Source organism: Durio zibethinus, chromosome 2, assembly GCF_047325235.1.
Source record: "Durio zibethinus cultivar Kanyao isolate XHJ-2024 chromosome 2, ASM4732523v1, whole genome shotgun sequence".
Classification (NCBI taxonomy): domain Eukaryota; kingdom Viridiplantae; phylum Streptophyta; class Magnoliopsida; order Malvales; family Malvaceae; genus Durio; species Durio zibethinus.
In genome coordinates, this window is record NC_143163.1 from 1,780,009 (window position 1) to 1,801,688 (window position 21,680).

The 21,680-nt window shown below is 34.1% G+C and overlaps 4 protein-coding genes and 2 pseudogenes across 4 annotated transcripts; 2 read left to right on the forward strand and 4 right to left on the reverse strand.

Moving 5' to 3' along the window:
* Positions 1-228: 228 nt before the first annotated feature.
* LOC149519862 (uncharacterized) lies at positions 229-908 on the forward strand (annotated as a pseudogene).
* Positions 909-5,288: 4,380 nt separating this feature from the next.
* On the reverse strand, positions 5,289-7,593 carry LOC111308195 (uncharacterized). The gene has a single exon (XM_022906514.2). The coding sequence runs from the start codon at positions 6,837-6,839 to the stop codon at positions 5,481-5,483; it is 1,359 nt and encodes a 452-aa protein (XP_022762249.2). The 5' UTR covers positions 6,840-7,593; the 3' UTR covers positions 5,289-5,480.
* Positions 7,531-11,012, reverse strand: LOC111307992 (uncharacterized; annotated as a pseudogene).
* Positions 11,013-11,732: 720 nt separating this feature from the next.
* Positions 11,733-13,459, forward strand: LOC111308673 (diphthamide synthesis DPH2 family protein). Its single transcript, XM_022907196.2, has one exon. It carries the CDS (start codon positions 11,863-11,865, stop codon positions 13,246-13,248), a length of 1,386 nt encoding a protein of 461 aa, XP_022762931.2. The 5' UTR covers positions 11,733-11,862; the 3' UTR covers positions 13,249-13,459.
* Positions 13,460-14,332: 873 nt separating this feature from the next.
* LOC111308674 (fructose-1,6-bisphosphatase, cytosolic-like) lies at positions 14,333-17,062 on the reverse strand. Its single transcript, XM_022907197.2, has 11 exons — positions 16,715-17,062; positions 16,435-16,482; positions 16,269-16,343; positions 16,128-16,189; positions 15,954-16,020; positions 15,726-15,839; positions 15,527-15,613; positions 15,213-15,349; positions 14,912-14,998; positions 14,737-14,812; positions 14,333-14,640 (listed from the first exon to the last, which is right to left on the reverse strand). Exons 1-11 carry the CDS (start codon positions 16,871-16,873, stop codon positions 14,497-14,499), a joined length of 1,056 nt encoding a protein of 351 aa, XP_022762932.1. The 5' UTR covers positions 16,874-17,062; the 3' UTR covers positions 14,333-14,496.
* A 1,471-nt stretch (positions 17,063-18,533) lies between these two features.
* LOC111308675 (actin-101-like) lies at positions 18,534-21,425 on the reverse strand. Its single transcript, XM_089744943.1, has 5 exons — positions 21,334-21,425; positions 20,444-20,511; positions 19,691-20,084; positions 18,933-19,546; positions 18,534-18,819 (listed from the first exon to the last, which is right to left on the reverse strand). Exons 2-5 carry the CDS (start codon positions 20,498-20,500, stop codon positions 18,754-18,756), a joined length of 1,131 nt encoding a protein of 376 aa, XP_089601069.1. The 5' UTR covers positions 20,501-20,511; positions 21,334-21,425; the 3' UTR covers positions 18,534-18,753.
* Between the last annotated feature and the right edge of the window lie 255 nt (positions 21,426-21,680).

A 21,680-nucleotide genomic window follows, 5' to 3' on the forward strand; every position in this document is an offset into this window, starting at 1 on the left:
CTAGTTGATATGGGGATTCACCCAGACCTTCATCCGAAGTTGCTTTCTAATGGCAAATATCAATTGTTTACTGCTTGTTTTGAGATTTCTAAAGTCAAAAAAGATGTGTTTTGCAAAGTTTTGAAAAATATCAAAGTTTCAGATGGCTATGCGTCAAATATTTCAAGATGTGTGAATCTGAAAGAGCGAAAACTTTTTTCATTAAAGTCACATGATTATCACATTTTGATGCAAGACTTACTTTCAATTGCTTTATGCTCATCAATGTCAAAGCAAGTCACTTCTGTGGTAATTGAATTGAGTAACATATTTAAATCTCTAGGTCAAAAATGTATGAATGTGGAAGAGCTTGACAAATTTCAAGATCGAGTTGCTATTACTTTATGTCATTTAGAGAAGATCTTCCCTCCAAACGTTTTTACTATTATAGTGCATTTGGTTATCCACCTTTCATATGAGGTAAAAGTCAGTAGGTCAATTTATTATCGATGGATGTATCATATTAAAATGTATTATTTGTTAATAGATTGATTACGTTTTTATTGATGATCAAGCCACTCAACTTAAAATAACATATGACTAATATTTTATGTTATAAGTTTTTGGGGATGTTAAAATCTTATTGTCGTAACAAACACTATCCGAAAGGTTCTATTGCTGAAAGATATTTAGCAAAAGAGTGTATGATATTTTGTTCTCGTTATTTAGAAGATGTCGAAATGAGATTTAATAGACCATCGAGAAATGTTGGTATGTAGCATACAGACTCTGTCTACAATTATCTTTTTCAAAGTTTTGGGCAACCCATAGGCAAAGCTGAATTGGTGGAGTTAGATGATAAATCTTGAGCACAAGCACATCGATATGTTCTTTTTCATCATGACTCAATCGAATCATTTCACACATAAGTTTTGTAGCAAGAAAATAATTCATTACATTAAGCATAATTTATTGTCTTTTTTTATTGTTAATACTTTATCATGATGCTTTATAATGAGTGTAAAAATAATTTGAGAGATCTTGCACATTATCAACTATCAAACCCTCGTGAACTTGATAAGTTGTTTGCTAAAAATTTTCATGAATGGTTAGGAGCTATTGTAAGTAATGCCATACTTCTCATTATGATAAATCTACACATAATGCTCACAGTATAAATAACATTAATAACATATATATATATTTATTCCACTTTTATAGGTTTAGAGTGTAAGGCTTGTTAATGAAGAGGTGAAATGTCTTTCACACGGTCCAAACCGGATTATGAAATGATACAAAGATTTCATCATCAATGGATTTAGACTTCACACTAAATCCAGTGAGAAATTTAGAAGTACACAAAATTCAAGAGTTGTTGTGACTTCATCAACTACTAGTTATGCTAGTGCTAAGGACATAGACACTTTAAAAGGAAATGTTGACTATTGTGGCATGATTAATGACATCATTGAGTTGGATTATTATGGCAAGTGAAAATTTGTCTTATTTTGGTGTGATTGAGCTGATGTGAATAGTGCAAAGATATTAAAAAAGATCAGTATAGATTAACACTTGTGAATTTTTCTCGATTAATTCACACAAACAATAACTCATCGATGAACCTTATGTATTTTCATCTCAAGTCAAACAAGTATTTTACTCCAAAGATCCTAAAGAATTGGGTTGGTTTGTTGTTATTCGAAACACACCTAAAGACTTATTTGATATGGGGTTAGATACCAAAGATGATGTTGAACATGGAACTGAATGTTATCCTTTTACCGAACAAAACTTGAATGAAAATATCTTCAATACCTACACTCAGTAGGTCCACAAGATGTTACTGAAGATATTTACAAAACCTGAAATGGTGCATCTATAATTTGTAATTCGAGTGTTGAAAACATAATGTAATAAATGATAGTATGTAAATCATGTGACATTCGCTATTGTATAATTATTGTATTCTAAATCATACATTATCTTTTGATTTAATTAAATCGATATGTTCTTTATCTATCACAGATTTTGATTTCTTAAATTGTCAATGTCTTTATATGTGTTGTAAACTAATATTTTTCTATATTCGCTTTTATGATGTAGGTAAGCTACAATACGGAAGAGTAGGTTGAAAGAAAAACATATAAGAGATATTAGTTCAAAATCATCTGCGGCACCTATAAATATTGGCTATAGACTAAATCTTTTGGAGGAAAATGAACGTACTATCGGATCTAACTCCGTCATTTCTCACCCTTTAACTGATATTGGATTTGACAATACAAGAGGTACAGGTTTAGATAGTACCCCATCAATTGATTATGCTTTAAATTTAATACAAGTATGATATACTCCAATTTTAGAATTCGAGTATAATGATAAAAGTATTGTTATTTTATAAATATATTTCTTATTTGTTGCAGTTGATAACAATGGTCATCGAAGGACCAAAGGCCGGACAACTTTGAATGAATTGTTTGCACCAACTCCTAATGAACGTATTGTAGTGTCTGTAAACTCTAATAGGCAACCAATTGGTAAAGAGGTTTAACTATTGGCTGAATTTCTAGGCATGACAGCCCATAATGGAATGAAATTACCTATTCATTATGAAACATGGCATAAAGTTCCAGAAGAAGTTAAGGCTAATGCGTTAAAATTTATTAAGGTATTAGTATAATTAATTAGATATAAAATTTATTTTTATTTTACATATTGTTTACTTATTCTAACTTTTCTTATTGTATTATTATAGTCAAGATTTGTACTTGAAATACTAGCTTCATTTGTGCTTAAGTCATTGGAAAAGAAATAGAAAGATTATAAGCATAGTTTAAAGAATAAGTATTTCGATCAAAATACTACTGTAAAGACGATGATGGAAAATCTACCCCTTAATGTGATTAGGTGGCAATATGAACAACTGGTTAGATTTTGATTCTAAAAAAAAAAAGAGAGGTACTAGTTTATAACTTTGTATAGTAGAATGAAATGATGAAAGTTGATAATATTTGTATTTTATCATATACGTAATTATTTTTTATGACAGGAAAGAGAACAAATTGGGATTGGTAGTAGAAAGCAACAGAAATATAGCCACACAAGTGGATTAAAAAGTTTTACAAGAAAGCAAAAAGAAATCATAAGTTTATGATAATAAATGTATTCCAATGAATGAACTTTTTCAGCCATTAAAAGGTAAATATGCAAATTAATAGTTATTGTTTTGTTTTAATAGTTTTGATAGTTTCAATACATAATATTAAACTTATCGAAAGTTTTAAACTTAGTTGATACAGATTATATGTATGAAAAGTTATTGTTTACGTATATTTACGCTTTTAATACAAATTTATTGTGATTGTTGTATTTTAACAGTTTGGATGGCTTCAATACTTGATATTAAATATATCTTATTAATTAAACTTGGTTTCTATGGTTGATATGGGAGAAAAAGTTGTTATATATGTCTGTTTAGGAGTATTTTTGCATATATAAGGTAAATATACAAATTAAATTTTTTTATGGCTTTCAACATATTGAATGGCTTCATTCCTTGATATTAAACGGGGAGAAAATAATTGAATTTGGTTTCCATGATCGATATGTGTGAAAGCCCAAAATGATTTTATTGTTTGCATATGTTTAAAACTATTATGTTGTTACGGGACCAAAATATAAACACATGAGATTAAAATTATTCAAAAGTTTAATACTTGATTGACAGGCTTAATATACATGAATAAGTTACGGTTGATATGTATCCTATCAAATAACATATATTTTTGTATAGGAGAATGAGATGGGCGGTATAATTGGACGTGTGGAACTTTTTCGCATAACATATACAAAAAAAGATGAATCTTACATGAATGTTGAAATACAAGAAATTGTGGTAGTTTGTATCATCTATTTTAACAAAAAGTAAATATTTACTCTTTTTAATATATAATCAATTAATCATTAAACTTGATAGTTGTATATGATAAATTCACAGGAAAAAATGAAAGAGAAAATGACTGTTGAGATTGAAGTAGCATCTGATGGTTCTCTCAACATACAAAAAATGAAAAATCAGATATTTATAAAAGTTGCTAAAAAAGAAAAGTATGAACTAGTCCGAGGCCTTAGATTGGGTCCAACACCATCTCACCATCTGCCTACTATGGACATAGCTCTCCGTAATTTACATTCTCAGCAAATCAGTCTTCGCGAGATATTTCAATATTGAGAAGGGAGTTGTAAACTATGCAACAATGTTTTCAGCAAATGAAAGCAGAAAGACGATAGGAACGTACCAAAATTGACGAAGAACGTGTTAGAATGGAGAAGAACATGCTAAATTTTAGCAGTTGCATGATCGATTCGATCATCTTATGAATTTTGTGCAACAATAATTTTCAAAAAATGATCTTGGTGCTCCACCAACTCAGGTATTATATTTGGTAAATATTTAAAATTTTAAATATATAAAAAGCTTACAATGAAGTGTTAAAAATTGTATGATATTATTCAGTAGGTTCTTGAGCACGCTAGTGACCAAGGTGAAAAATTTTTTTCATCAATTGGCAGCCAGCAAAATGTATGCAGTCATCCATTTCATACATTTTAATTTTTTATTTTGTTAATGTATATAAAATATTTGAATGTTATTATACTAATTATTAAACTTTGTATTAATTAGATGTATATTTAAACGTGAATGAAGTTAATATAAATTTCAGTTTCTGAATTTAAGCTCTTTAATGAAAATAAAATTTATTAAAAGAATTTACAAAAAAATACATTTTTACATAATAACAGCATTTGCATTCATCGTGGGTTGCTAAATGAATAATTTAGTGACATTTGTAGCATAAAACGCCACTATAAGTAACAATGCTTTTACCAGCAAATATCGCTTGTTAAGTGACATTTTTCTCATAAAACGTCACTAAAGCAATAGCGTTTTTCTCATAAAAATGTCACTGAATTAGCGGCAATTAAAAGATATAAATACCGCTAATATAGAGGCATTTTTATATTTAAATGCCTTTAAAGTAGCGGCGTTTTCAGCTACCAATGCCAACAAAGCAATGATGTTTTTCCCATAAAAATGTCACTAATTTAGCGGTGTCTCAAAGATAGAAATGCCGTTAAAATGACGGCGTTTCAAATATAAACGTCGCTAATATTAAAGTGTTTTTTTTTAAACGCTGCTACTTATCGTGATGCATGAATAGCTGGCACTCTGCGTTGCGTTTTTTGTAAACGTCGTAAATTTTTTTGTGAGGTTTATAAACGTCACTAAACGTTAAAAAAAAACACCATTTAAAACCAAAACCCTTGTACCGAATGTAACATGGACATGCATTTGCAAGATACAAGAGAATATTTATACTTGTCAAGAAAGAGAGAGAATGTTTGAAACTATTGCAAACAGCTAGCAGTCATGGTTAGAAAAAGAAAATTCTTGATGGATAGACTTTGGCAGAGTTGAACGCTTATGCTAAGTAATCTGCTTAATCCCTTTGAAGATCCATTCTTCTCCGCCTAAGTTGCATAACCATGCACTCATTCCCAAGCTTCAGACACTCGTTTTCCAGTCTCATCTTGTCCAGCTCCAAGTCCTGTTTCCAGCTATCACGCTGCCACTTGAACCGTTGCTTCTCTAATTTGAGAACCTTGGACTTTAGCTGTAACTTTTGCTTCTCAAGTTGATACACGCGATATGCCATCCATTGCTTCTGTGATCCATCTGCTTCGTTGCCTTCAGGGCAACTAAGATTACGATGAGTTAAATTATACACTGGTTGAGCATCCAATATTTGGTTGCAGTCCCACGGATTAAAAGGATTCCCAAGACCGGCAACTTCATTTTCATTTGTTTGCTTCAACCTCATTGCAGAGACTGCACAAAACCTAGAATTCGCCCCATTGTTCTCAGCTATATCACCTTGAGCATTTAAAGTTTGGTTAGAATCCAATGGCTTTGAAGTATTCCCAAAACCTGCAATCTCATTTTCATTAATCAGTCTCAACCACTGCGCCAAGAACTCTGGACACCCAGATGTTGCCCCAACATCCTCAGCTGTATCAACTTCAGCAAGAACTCCCCCTTTTTTATCAGTACCATCAAGCACAAGCTGGCCCGAGTCATGAAGCTCAGAATCATCTTCATTCTTCAGAACTAAGAGCAAAGACTGCAGCAAATCTGGGTCATGAGGTAGAAACAATCGATTGCCATTATGATATGAGCACATCTCTTCAAAAAACAAATGTTTTGAAGTCAAAATTTTTCTTACATCTTCTTTCCCCTTCTCAGATACATCTATAATGTCCAAAAGCTTTGGGTTCTCAACAACCTTGCAAGAAGTGCCTCTTCCCAGTAAATCATTCAGTCTTCTATATTTTTTGTTCAAATTATTAAACTTGTCCTCACATTGTTGAGGCGATACATGGTAACCCCTTTCAACCATGACCTTCGAAACACACTTCCATTTTCCTAGTTTCCTCAGAAGAGAAGACATTTTTCTCTGACTAGCCACACAATCAGTGGAAGGATCCTCCCCAATGTAGGAAAGAATAGTAATCAAAATCTTCACCATTTTTCCAGTCCATTTCATGCGCTTCCAGGGTGATCCATCGTCACTCTTACCAACTTCATTCTGCTCAAGCTTGCCTTGGTCAGCATAATTTGTCACATCATCCTCAATAACCATGTTTTCCTGTCTCTCATTCTCAACTAAACCAAAACCGGAAGGAAGTTCAGACATGCATGGCTTTTGTTCGTATTGAAGTTGCATTGATCCTTGCAGGTCTAGACAACCATACGCCCATCCCTGCAGCATGTTACTAGTTGATGATGGTCGACCTTCCATTTGTTGTCAAGCAAATATGTGATAAAATAATTGGAAGAAATCCTAAAAAATATGTCCCTCAGGATATAATCCTGTTGCTCAGTTGGCATACCAATACCATTGGGCAACAATTGAAGAGTTCAGCAGATACAAACAGTCAAATTGATTCTCAGTTTAGGACCAAGCTAAAGAGTCCCACGGTACTATTTTCATTCCCGGAATACCAATAACTACAATTAGATCTATCTGTAAAAGCTAAACCAACGGTTAGACAGCCAAAATCTTTCAAATTTCTAGGACTGATTCGAACAAACAATACCCAATTTGATGAAGGCAGATCTGATTGAGAATTTGAGACCCTACAAATTGCATATGCTATAATCTGTTTCCAATTAATGAATTAAAAACAGAAACATATGAATGTGAAAGTATATGTATAATCAGAGATTTATAAAACAATTCAAATAGCCAAAGGAGACTTATCTGCTGCACACAGCAAGGAGCCGTTTCCTCCGTTAGCCAATTTGGCTCCCTCTTTACAAACTGAGATGTGGAAGCAACATCACTAGATCTAATTCAGATTTAAGGGCACTTGGTGCAATTAAGGACAGCTTGGGAATTGGGGAAAACTGACGTTAATAAAAATGAAACGCATGAAAGGCAACTTGGGCACATCTGGCTTCGGTTCTAGCATAAGCACAGGTACCATATTTTAGGTGCCAGTTGTCAATTCATTATTGCTCACTACAGCAAACATAGAAAAAAACAGCTCAGAGGTCACTACGGTTTATGTTCAAAATTTATAACAATGAGCCTGAGTTGATGAAACAAATTAACATAATGCATCATTCAGCAAAACATGAGGCGAAGCTGACAATCTTAAATAGACCTGGCAAAAATTCTTTCGTTAGACTAATTAAAATAGGAATCCAAGAAGTAACCCCGCATCACAACATGTACTCGGTTTTAGACACTGCTAATCTTCCTGTGCTTAAGTTCAAATGCCACACGATCATTCTCAAGCTTCATATACTCATTTTCCAGCCTTATATTGTCCAAATTCCTTTCCATTTTACAATTGATCGTATGCCACTTAAACCGTTGTTTCTCCAACACAAGCTTTGGGACCTGAATCGTCAACTTCTGCTCTTTCAACAGAAGTAAGCGAAATGCAATCCATTGCTCCTGCAACCCATCTGCACGGCTGCCGTTAGGGTAAACATGATTCACATCAATTTGGTCATCTTGTTAAGCAGCTCCTGACTTTTTGCCATGCCCCTTAATTTTCAAAGGATTGCCAACAATCACATCTTTCATTTCATTCATTTGTTTTGACGTCTTCGAGGATAGCTCAGGAAACCATGGGGTTCCCCTCTTATCTTCTGTTTCCTCAATTTGATCATTAGCTCCAGCATCTTTCTGTTCTTTGTCAAAGCCATCATCCCCTTTGTGCTACATTGACTGCCTGTTAGGCTTTAAATTATTGTAACGGTCATATTTTTGTGTCACGTTTCTCACGGTTACGGATCTAACGAAAAATTTTGGAGTCATTGCGATTATCATAATCGTGAATTTTTTAAAATTTTGCTCAACTTAATATAAGATATAATAATTTTAATTATTAATTATAAACCCTCTTATTTTATGATTTTTAAAGTAATTTATATCATATAATGTGTTTTATTTATTTTTAAAAAATAGTTATAGTAAAATATTCATATTTAAAAATTTATTTATTGGATAATTAAAAAATAACAAAAGATAAATAAACATGTGAAAAATAAATAATTATAACGAATGATATATTTAATTATTTAATTACCATACTCATCAAATTATTACTGAACTATATTATGCATAAATCAAATAATAAATAATTAGACATTCATAAATTAAGTAAGAGTATTATTACTTATGAGTCAAGAGAATTATTTTTTACGAACTTATAATAAATCAAACTTAACAGCTTTCATGTTGTGGGCTATTTTCAACAATAATAGTTCCAGGTCTACTTTCTCTACCTTTTGATTAAATTGCACAAACCCACACAACTTTTTATCCTTTCACCTTTAATAATTTTTTTTCTCCAAACCTTCATCCTCATCCCCATCTCTCAGTTCTCTTTTTATTTGATGTGTGTTATCTGCTTGCTTCCGTCAACCTCAAGTCTCACTCTGATATCTTGTCTCTCATTTTAAGTCCCAATAACTCATGTCTTCTTATATCAATATATCATAGTCCAATCTAATTCCAAACACACAAAATCACGACAAATTTAAAAATTAAAAAAATATATAATTTGAGTGTTGAATTAATTGCTTACTTTAAACTACATGTACTTGATTTTAATTGAAGTTAAATTTGAAAGAATTAATATTTTTGAAAGTTTAAATTTTATGATTTTTTTTTTTTGAATTTATAAATTGATGTTTATTTTCTTTCTTGCTATTTTTATTTTAAGTCTTTAAACAGAAGAAATTTAGCATCCTCGACTTTGTTTCCCGTTAGTGTGAAAATGCTACGAGCAGCTCATCATTCTATGGCTTGGATGCCAGTGTGTTGCAAATTCTTTTAAACATTGATTGACCACAGCAATGAAATCTTCAGCACCTTCATAGTAATCTTCTTATTCTTATTCTAAGCTCTTCCTTATTCTAAACTCTTCCCCACCATGTGTATGTTCGTTCACCCGGCTATTCAATAAGCAAGAAGATCAAAGTGCATATTTAATGCCTCGATCATTTCCCAAATTAAAAGTCACATCAAAAGGTAAAAAAAACTTCACCTCCCAGCAGTGAATATTAACGAATTGCCTACATCTAGAACGTTGAAGCGAATTTTTTTTTTTGAATGAAAATAGGAATAACGATAATAATGGATTATTATTGTCACTATTCATCGTTACATCGTAATTTAAAACCGTGATTCATTCGTTATAAATAAAATTTAAGTTTTTTTTCGTTTTTTCTTCAATAACAATGATTGATAGTGAAACGATCGCGAAATAACGGCCGTTACACCGCTATCCAACCGCTATTTGAATCTTTGGGCTCATCGTCATCTCTACTTATAAGAGCCAACCGCAAGGAGCGCTGCAGCTCCGGATCATGAGGGAGATACAATCTCTTCCCAGTATGATATGAGCACATCTCCTCATAAAACAGATTCTTTGCGCTCAAAATTTTCTTCACCTCCTCCTTTACCTTATCAGATACATCCATTATGTCCAAAAGCTCCGAGGTCTCTACAACCTTGCAAGAAGTGATCTCCCAAGAAAATCATTGGGTCTCTTTTATCTTTTATTCAAATCATTGAACTTGTCCTCGCATTGATGAGGTGATACATGATAACCCCTTTCGACCATGACTTTAGAAACAGATTTCCACTTCCCTATCTTCTGCAACATAGAATGTTTTCTTTAACACCACCCTGACAATCAGAAGAAGCATCCTCTTCAATATAATAAACAGCATTAATTAAAAGCTTAACCATTTGTTCTGTTCATTTTACACGCTGCCACAAGAACTTCCTTTTCTCCTTACGACCATCATAACATACACGACCGCCATCTTCATCAAAATTAATCCCATTATTATCACTTGTCAACTTCTCCACTCATAAGGTTTTTCAATTCTTTTCATATTTTCTAACCTGAAAGAAAAACATCTGGAAAATGGGAAGGCTTAATATCCAAATAAACCCTCAAACTTTGTTTCAATATGCAAACAAGCCCTTGATCTTTTATTGTATGAAATTAAGATATAAAACTTTTATTTTATTATAACTATACTCATTAAATCTTAAAATTGGATAAATAATGTCCAATTAATAGAAATTTTTTAAATATTATTTTTTAGAATATTTATCATTTAACTTATCCAAATAAATATAAGTAAGCATTTTTTACAAATTAAATCATTCATTTAAAAAATTAAATATTTTATACTGTCAAATAATTACAATAAAATAAAATTTTATAACTTTAATTTCATGCAATAAAAGATTAAGGGTTTATTTGTATTTTAAAATAAAATTTGTGGATTTATTTAGATATTGTACCAAATAGAAACCTTGCTTGAAAAATTGGGGGCTTAACCCCTGATGAAATTGCAATAAGCCTTGTGAGTCAAAAAATGTAAATGCCTGCCCACCGGAGCGAATCACATTACCATCTGATGTAGGATTTCCGTCCATATTTTGCCACACAAAAGAAAAATAAGAACATTTAAAACCAAAAACACATGATACTCTGTTCCTTCAATGCAGCTTACAAGTTATAGGCCAAATTGGCCCTAGAATCTAGAGAATTAAAAAAAGACAACGCTGCCAGTCAAGTTTAATAATTTAAAATATAATGTAAATATAATATTAAAATAAAATATAAAAATAATATATTTTAAAATTTTAATAATAATTATATATAAATTTTAAAAAATAAATATTTTTATGTTAATATAACATATAAATTTTATATAAAATAAATATTAATATATAAATTTTAATATTTTATGGGACATAAATATAAAAATCATCATGATTATTGGTAATAAATGTTTAATCAAAACAGTACCCTTGAGCGGCTGCAATAATTAAAGTGAATCCAGCACCCAGATTCAGAAAATCTACACCAATTAAACACCCGAAATGAATGCAAATAAGAGACTCATCATTTTTTTAAGAAAAAAAGTTCGACTTTTCTTTGGGCTCCAACTCATTTTGCAGAGTTACAAACTTGCAGTTGCGCTAGCTAAGACGTCGGAGCAATTTGAGTAAACGAGAATTTGGCACGCCTGGGTCAGATCCGACCCGGATAAATCAAGCCCTAATTTAAATTGGGCTGGATTCGGTCTGGGTTGCAACCATGAATCATAGGCCATTATTAGGCTGTCTTTATTTTAAGGCCTGAATGCTTGCCAATGCCAGCCCACTCTACGATCTCCTTCCTCGACAAATTCCTAAAACTCTGTAAACCCTAAACCCTCATATTTGTTAACAGATCAAATGTCGATTTAGAACGCATATCTTCAAAAAGTTCATTTCTTTGATGATGGATCCCTTAATTGGTGAAACCAATCAACGTGAAGTAGAGAAGCAAGAAACGCCTTTGCCTCTTCAACGAATCGCCAACAACTCGAAACTGGCCCCGAAACGTTTCTTCAAGAACCAAATCCCTGACTCAATCCTCAACGACGCCTTGCTCAACGCCGCAATTTCGCTTCTTCCTTCTAACTACAATTTCGAAATCCATAAATGCGTCTGGCGCGTCCGTTCCACAGGCGCGAAGCGCGTCGCCCTCCAATTTCCTGAAGGTCTTCTAATGTATTCCCTTGTCATCTCCGATATTCTCACTTCTTTCGCTGACATCACCCACTGCTTTGTACTCGGCGATGTCACCTATGGCGCATGCTGCGTCGATGACCTATCCGCCACCGCTCTTGGTGCCGATTTGTTAATTCACTACGGCCACAGCTGCTTAGTCCCAATCGACTCCACAAAAATCCCTTGCCTTTACGTCTTCGTTGAGATTAAAATCAATGTCGACGGTCTCGTCAACACAATCGAACACAACCTTACTTCTTGCAAGGAATCCGTTATCCTTGCCGGGACGATTCAGTTCTCCTCGGCGATTAGATCGGCCAAGCCAGAGCTAGAAAAACGAGGGTTTAAGGTTTTAATTCCTCAGTCAAAGCCGCTGTCAGCTGGTGAAGTTTTAGGTTGCACCGCTCCCAAAATCGGTTCCGTTATAAATGCTAATGAATCCGTGGCTGTTTTTGTGGCTGATGGGAGGTTTCACTTAGAGGCGTTTATGATTGCGAATCCAGGGATCAAGGCTTTTCGATACGATCCTTATCTAGGAAAGTTGTTTTTGGAGGAATTTGATCATAAGGGAATGAGGGAAACGCGAAGGAGAGCGATAGAGAAAGCAAAGAGAGCGAAGAGTTGGGGGATTGTGTTGGGGACATTGGGGAGGCAAGGGAATCCTAGGGTTTTAGAGAGGTTAGAAGGGAAAATGAGAGAGAAAGGATTTGATTATACGGTTATTTTGATGTCAGAAATTAGTCCTACGCGGATTGCTTTGTTTGAAGATGCAGTGGATGCTTGGGTTCAAATTGCTTGTCCTAGGCTTTCTATTGATTGGGGTGATGCCTTTGTAAAACCTTTGCTGACTACATTTGAGGCAGAGATTGCACTTGGGGAGATATCAGGGTGGTGGGAGAGAGACAGTTGTGGCTCTTGTGGAAATGGGTTTAATGGTGGGGAGAGTAAATCATGTTGTGGTTGCAGAGGAAGAGAGGATTTTCGTGGCGATTATCCGATGGATTATTATGCGCAGGATGGTGGGGAATGGAATTCATCTTATGTGAAGAAGTTGGCTCGTCCTGTGAGGAGAAACATTGCGCCTCTCTGTGGTCATGGTGCTGTCCTTTAGCAGCCGGGGGCAATTGAAACTTTGTATTCCTGTGAGCATGTAACTCTACTTGTGTCATTTTATATCTAATTTATAGCAGGTTTGAACATGAGTTATTATTTGAATACCCTTGTCGTTTTCCATGTTTCAATTGTAAAGCAGATCTCAGAATGAGCTTTAGATGCAATATGGACTGAAATTAATATAGCTTGAAGATCACTTGGAGTTAAAATTGTTGCTGTAATTTGTTGATGTTTCTGTTTCTTTAAGTTATCTCGGCAGAAAGAAGTTTTGTGCTATGAAATCAGAGTTTATGTTACTAGATAGATGATTTTAATGTGTGCATGGATTATTCCATTTTTAAACCAAATTCTTTGGTATGCCTTTCAGTATTATCTGGATAGACTATCTTTATTTTTTCTTATGTCCGGGTACTTACATCACTTGATGCGTATAACTTAAAATTTAAAGAAAATTTTTACCAAAAGCAAGGAGTTCAGGTTAGTTAATTTAACCCACAAAAAGAGAAACAATTAAGCCCCTGTTACAGTTTGAGGTAATGGCCTTTGAAAATAATTCATATATTAGCTTGTGATTTTGCATATATTAATGTTTCCTTCGACCTTAAAACTTATTGATGTTGAAATTGATATTTTAATGACTTGATTATTATAGAGCCACCAAATGTAGCTTATTGTTAATAGACCACTAATGGGAAGGGCAGTGAGACTACCAGCATGCTAGTTAAGGAATGAACATCAATAGCAATTTGAAGAAGGTTATTGCAAATGATAATTAGGAAGGGTAAGTCCGGGAAATTTTTTGCATCAGTTGTGGTTTCAAATGGCAAAAAGGTGAATGAAGTCGATGAAACTCAAGCACCTCCTCACAAATAGCTGAAAAAGGGGAAGAAATACGGCTAGATGTAGGTGAAAGAGATGAGGATCTAGGTGCTCCCCTGCCCTTTCCTGCCATCTCTTTTTTATCATATAAACAATGCTTCATTTGCCCAAGATATCTCTTCACTATTGTTATCTATCGTCTAAGGAATCCTAAATACAATGCTGACAGTTCCTAACTTGGTAAGGTTACATATAAACTCAGATTAAGAATATAAGCATCACATACTAAAATGGTATTATTTTCCTTGACCAAAAAAATGGTAGTACTATCTTTCTTTTTTTTGGTTACAGGTAATACTATCATTCTTAAAACTTATTATATGTAAGGATGATGATCAAACTTTAAGCATCACATAACATTATTTGCTTAACTAGATGTATGAGGTCTACAAGTATATGCATTATTTTCCTCTGCAGCAGCATAGAGTGCCTTAATTTCTTCAATATCATCATAACTGCCAAGGAAAACAGGAGAACGCTCATGTATCTTCTTTGGAACCAAGTCAAGTGCCTACATGGAAATTAACAAAATAAGAGGATTGTGGTGGCTTATGAGATCAAATAGTGAGTGAAAGAAAGATTGTCTTGAAGGGGGATCTTGTCATACCTGTTGCTTTCCAGTGAAAGCCTGACCTCCTGCTTGCTCCATCAGGTATGACATTGGGAAGACTTCATAAAGAACCCTTTATTGGAAGTTAAATTTATTAGTATCAAATATCAGTATGTCAATATTGGCGGGATACAGAAGTTACAAGGTAAATGAAGCTTCTGAAACAATATACCGTAGCTTCCCATTGGGATTTTTCTTATCTGCAGGGTATAAAAAGATACCGCCATAAAGCAATGTGCGGTGGACATCAGCGACCATGCTGCAAGGCAATAGGATTAGTGGAAGGTACAATTTATTAGCTTTTCAGAACAGAATGAGGTAAACAAGTGGAGAGAAAGAATGATTTAGATCATATGGTATTTTTCAAGAGTTGGTTTTGTGAGTATTACATGTGAATTTTCCTGATTGGTTTCAAATTTTTTTCTGATGTAAACTTTGGTTAATTATAGAATGTGATTCTGACACGTTAATACCTTCCAATGTATCTAAGGGACTTTGGTGGTGAACCATCCGTAGGGAACTTGCATTTTTCAACGAACTTTGTAGTTGGCTCATCCCAGTTTTTGGCGTTTCCTTCATTTACTGAATAAATCTTTCCTTTTTTAGGTATCTGCTCCAAAATAAACAGGATTAACTCTTAACATCAATTTTGCTTGGAAATGTAAATGGGATTAGTCCAAATATGTTCGGGCATCTCCCTCAGGTTGTTTTTCTTGCAAGAAAAAATGAAAGCATTACATGGAAACTCTGAAAACTTAAGCTGATCAGACAAGTTAACTTTTGATACCTTGATATTGGGATGGGTTAATATGAACTCCCCGAGTGATGGATCAAGTGTGAAACCGTTAACGCCACTCCCTGTACTCAGCACTAGCTGCAAACCCAAGAAAAGAAAGACTTGGTTGGGGTATCACTAAACAAAACAGAGTAAATGGACTAAGAGAATGAAATTGAACGGTGAATGCAGATAAATGGTGTGTTTCTACCGTGCAGGCGCTTCCATACATGCAATAACCAGCTGCTAACAGATTTCTTCCAGGTTGCAACACATCATCAAGGGTTGGGTTATTTTTATCCTTCACCAAGTAAATCCCGAAGATCTGTTTACAAGAGGGGAAAACGCATGTTACTGTTCATATAAGCCAGTCTAAAATGTCCAAGCAGATGGAATGCTAAAGCAACAGCTAGCTTTGGGGGTGGATAAGGAGCCGTACAGTTCCTATGGAAACACCGCAGTCGATGTTTGAGGATCCATCCAATGGGTCAAAAACAACAATGTATCTGAATTCAGCAGAAGATTTGGGGGAAAAGAAACGTTAGTCTGGAATTTATAACTGTATTTGGTACAACAAAGTAAATTATGCAACAGACAATTATTCTGCAAAAACCTTCCACGCTTTGATGGCTCCACAAATGTAGCCTCTTCGTCCTCCTCCGAAACAAGGATGCACTGGCAAATACATAAAATTACAAAAATTCTCAGAACCAGTCAGTAATTTTATTCAATTAACAGATGGCTTCAGACTTACTGTTCGTCCACTGCTAATCAAAGCCTTAACAAAAACTTCATTTGAAAGCACATCCAACTTCTTTTGTTCTTCACCCTGAAACAGGAAAAGCTCAATTTATGAAAAAGGAATAGAAGATAGGTCGAAGGAAAGCCATGAGCAGGGGGTTTTGACAATGAAAGCATACCTGAACATTGGTCTCTCCTGCAAGTCCAATGAGTTTTGCAAGACCTGCCTGTAAACCATAGAACCATGATTTGTAAAAGCAACTAATAAACCATAAAAAATCTGAAAGACTACTTGGAGAAAATGTTGAGTCCATTTGGAATCTGATATGCGGCTACAAAAATACCAAATCTTGTCATGTCTATCAACTAAGCTTTTCCTGTACATTTGAGCAAAGAATTTATAAAAGAACCAAGTTTAAAATTCTTTTAAAAAATCACCAAAAAAGATAGTGTAAAAACCTTGCTCACAGAAGAGCAGACGAATTTGCAGCCAAGAACAATGTGATTGAGCAAGATGGTGAAATCTCCCCGAGATTCAGGGTACTTGGATTGCTCATTCAGGACATGGCGAGTGATGGTCATCAAATCAGTTCTATTAGCATCAGCTGCATGATCCATGACTCCCCTTTGTCAAAAGAGAAAAAAAAAAAAAAAAAGAAACCCTCAAATCTTTCTCTCAACAGGATTAATCCTTCTTTTGGCGATCAAATTTATAAGCAACTAAAGGACATCAAAGAATCCTTTCATTTTTGTTAAGAAAGAGAAGGTGGAGAATAAAAATATAGTGTTCCACGTTTTAAGGATAACAAGTTGGACTGGCATTATCTTGGGAATATAACCAACATGGTCGAGTGATATTAGTCAATGAAGGATTGGAATGACACGTTTTGATACCTGATCTGGCTGTGACTCACAACTCACAAACAACTAAAGATCAGCTCATTTCACTTGCAATCTATATGCTGTTGATAGTGCTACGAGTCATTGGCTTCTGATCAACAATGGCATGTATTTGGGGATATGTAATTACTGTTTATTGATTTAATTTAAGTTTTAATAGTCATCATATCCCGAAGACAATGAGCGTAATGCTTACTTGAGAAATGCAGGGGCAGTCAAGTTAACAGCTGCCTTTAAACGCTCGTGCTCTTAAAATAGCCATGTCATCTAACATTTTAAATTCCAAACCGACAACTCCTAATAACAAGTTTCTATTTCTCAAGTTGTCTTTTTGTTCTTTTAGTTTTCCCATCTTTCGTAATCTGTACCAAGATATGAAGCATAAGAACGAAAGAGAGAGAGCAAAGCCACAAATTAAAAAAAAAAGCGCATAAACTGTTGAGCTTAAGAGGAAGTACCAACCACCCATTAATGCAACTATCTACTTTTCTCTCAGTTTTGTCTCAAAAACTTTTTTGCAACCTACAAGCGCTCAATTGAAATCCATCTTTATATTATTATTATTATTATTATTATTATTTTTACTTCTTGTGAGTTAAGAGCTTGAGGATCAAGTCCTACAAGATGAATATAAATATCTTGAAACCAGTGAACGAGAGTTGATATCTGTCGAACTATAAAAGCATTATCTCTCAATCTCTTATGAGCTTTGATACAAATAATTTTCTCTCTATTTGAGCTTCGTTGTTGAAGAATATTGGGCAAGGTACAAAAATGGTGATTGGAGAAACCCAAATTTTTTTTTGGTTTTAAACTCTGAGATGAAAATTAAAATTAATCAAATAGATATTCATAAAAGAACATATAATTTGTTTCTTTACAATAATCACGTAAAAATTCTTATTTTGAGAAGGCAATCATTGTTTTTAGATTTAAAAAAAAAAAAAGGGATACAAGTGCGTTTAAATTTTTTAGCTTCTCAAGGGTCATTTTTGAAAAATTTAGTTTCAAAATAAATTGAGAGACGAGATAAAGTCACTTTTTTGGGCTTTCCCACTTTAACAAATGAGAGGTAAAGATTACCCAAATTTCAAGTGAGAAGCACAAGGGATTGAAGGCAATTGTTAATTTGACTGCTCCAAGCATTTTTCATGCTTATATATTTAATTAAATTTATTATTTATTTATTTAAAAATCATTTTATTAGCATATACTAAAATATACGAGAGAATATATAAATATTTTTAAAAACTAAAAACCATTCAAATAAAAAAAAATATTACCCTTACTGCAACGAGCAATTTTCAAAAAGGAAAATTAAAAAAATAATAAAAAAAAAAAAAAAAACCTCACTCTTGGGGCAGATGACCTAACAAAATGCAGCAAAAAAATTCTCGGCCTAATACCAAAATAGTAGACCAAAGCAACTAGCAAGTTCCATACAAGCAACTCAAAGCCAATAGCAATTTTGGCATATAAAGGATCAACTATATAGACTACCAGCATCTTTCCTCCGCTGATAAACGAAAGCTTCAGAAGTCAACCAAACTGAACTCACATAGACACGACTGAATAATGTAGACTTAAGATTACCCAAATCAGAAGCACTTTCGGTGAACAATGGCAGGACCCGATTCATCATACTCACCCTTGGAAATCCACATCTGCGGCATTGAAAAGCAGAAAATAAGCAAAGAAAGTGAATTACATTCAATCCCAGTGCAACTCCTCACAAGGGATATACTTGGAAAATTGGAAGTCCAAGAACAAAAGTTACCTGTTGGAAGGTGCTTAGAGATGCTAAAATGGATCCTCCAATCCAGACACTGTATTTTCTCTCAGGAGGTGCAACAACCTTGATCTTCATGCTGCTAGGTGCTAGAGCAGTGATTTCCTTGCTCATCCTATCAGCGATACCAGGGAACATGGTTGATCCACCGCTAAGCACAATGTTTCCGTACAGATCCTTCCTGATATCAACGTCACACTTCATGATGGAGTTGTAAGTAGTTTCATGGATGCCAGCAGATTCCATTCCAATCAGAGATGGTTGGAAGAGTACTTCGGGGCAACGGAACCTCTCAGCTCCAATTGTAATCACTTGCCCATCAGGCAATTCATAACTCTTTTCAATAGCAGAGCTACTCTTGGCAGTCTCCAATTCTTGCTCATAATCAAGAGCAACATAAGCAAGTTTTTCTTTCATATCACGAACAATTTCTCGCTCTGCAGTTGTTGTGAAAGAGTACCCTCTCTCGGTTAAGATCTTCATCAAGGAATCTGTAAGATCACGACCAGCAAGGTCTAACCGAAGAATAGCATGGGGGAGGGCATAGCCTTCATAAATTGGCACCGTGTGGCTCACACCATCACCAGAATCCAAGACAATACCTATTCAAATATATGAGAATAGAGTTAAATTAACAAAATGACAGCAATAGAGAAACGACAAGTGACTGTAAAGCTAAAGTTATTTCACAGTCACTTGACTCTAGAATATAACCAAAACCAGTTACCCAATCCATTAAATGATACCTGTTGTACGACCACTAGCGTAAAGTGAAAGAACTGCCTGAATAGCAACATACATAGCAGGCACATCGAATGTTTCAAACATAATCTGGGTCATCTTCTCTCTGTTAGCCTTAGGGTTTAGTGGTGCTTCCGTAAGAAGTACTGGATGTTCTTCAGGAGCAACACGAAGCTCATTGTAGAAAGTATGGTGCCAAATCTTCTCCATATCATCCCAATTGCTGACAATGCCATGTTCTATAGGGTATTTTAAGGTAAGGATACCTCTCTTTGACTGGGCTTCATCACCTACATAAGCATCCTTTTGACCCATCCCAACCATGACACCTGTGTGGCGTGGGCGACCAACAATACTAGGGAACACTGCCCTGGGGGCATCATCACCAGCAAATCCAGCCTGCAAATACAAGAATAAAGCAGGCATCAGCATTTGTGTAGTTATAACAAACAATTAACAAAACACATGCCTAGAAATTCTATAGCATCAAAAGGTAAAACCAAGCCAGTACGTGACAGAAAATAGAACCATTTTCAAATTGTCATTAACTCATTATGATAATTGTCTTCATAAAAAACTTGTAATCCAATGTCTACAGATTTCATAGTAAGAAAATAAAACAAGCTAGTACATGACAGAAAATTGAATCATTGTCAAATTGTCATTCTGATAATTGTCTTTGTAAAAAAACTTGAAATTAAATATCATAGTAAGAAAATAAACCAAACCTATAAACATCAAAAAGATAATTTACTCACCTTGACCATTCCAGTTCCATTGTCACAGACAAGAGGTTGAATATCCTCATCCGCCATCTCTTACTAACCTGATCAAGGAAACGGGATTATTGTTAGATGAAAATTTTTGCCAAGAAACCAAAAGTTGAAGTCAGAAAAAAAAAAACATTTTTTTATCTGATTTAACCATTATTAAGATCAACCCCGTATAAAAACTAGTATCAAACTCAATAACATATTTCTTGCATTATTAGAGTATTTTAACTCCTCCCACTTTATAACTTTGTTTCTGGAGACGGAGAGCAAAGAGAGGGGGAGCCTGTATGTTATCTATTTATCTGCATAAAGCACTACTCAAATGCAGTTCATATTCAGTATTATTTCTATTTGTTCATTATTTTTACTCTTCATGGCTGGTTAATTCCTAAAATCATAAAGGCCCAATAAAAATTAGAACCAGCCATCAAACAAGAACTCAATTTCTGATAATAAGAAATTGAAACTACACAAGAATTAAACACATATTAGACCATAATCTACTAACAAGCATATAGCAAATTCTACAGAATCTGATGATCTCAAGAAAACACCAATCCAAACTTGATCAAGATCTAGATGAATTGGAAATGGATATCAACTTGAGGCATGAGGAAATCACAATAAATTTCAAATTTTGCAAGCATAAAACTATAATAAGAAAGCCTAGCAGACATCAAAACAATAGATCTATTAAACCAAAACTTTAGACAGATCTAAATCACAAAACATAAATAAAGTTGACAACTTGACACCGACAGTCCTTCAGAGAAAAAAAAAAGGGGGGGGGGATACGATTAGATATTTAAACATAATCAAGCAAAGATAACAAAGTTACAGATCAAAAGCAAACAAGAAGCAGATAAAAAGCACAACTTGTTTAAGCAAAAACGCTGAAGCTTCTCTGTGCCTTTCGAAATGAGGGAGAATGACAATTTTTTCACAGTGAAGCTGAAACTATAATCATAGAGGAGCAATGTTAGCTGAGGTTTTTATATATAGAAGAAATGAGAGTGAAATGCAAATGAAATTAAACCCAAACTCAGTTAAGCCCTGTTTGGCTGCGGAGAAAAATAAAATAAAATAAAATAAAATATTGTAAAAAGGTTTTCTTCGGTGTCGAAAAGAAAAGAAAAGGGTTTGGGAAAAGCAATCTTCTTACACATGATGTGTTTGGCTGGATTTTCTATTCCAAACAAAGCGTTATGTAGCCGACCAAAAT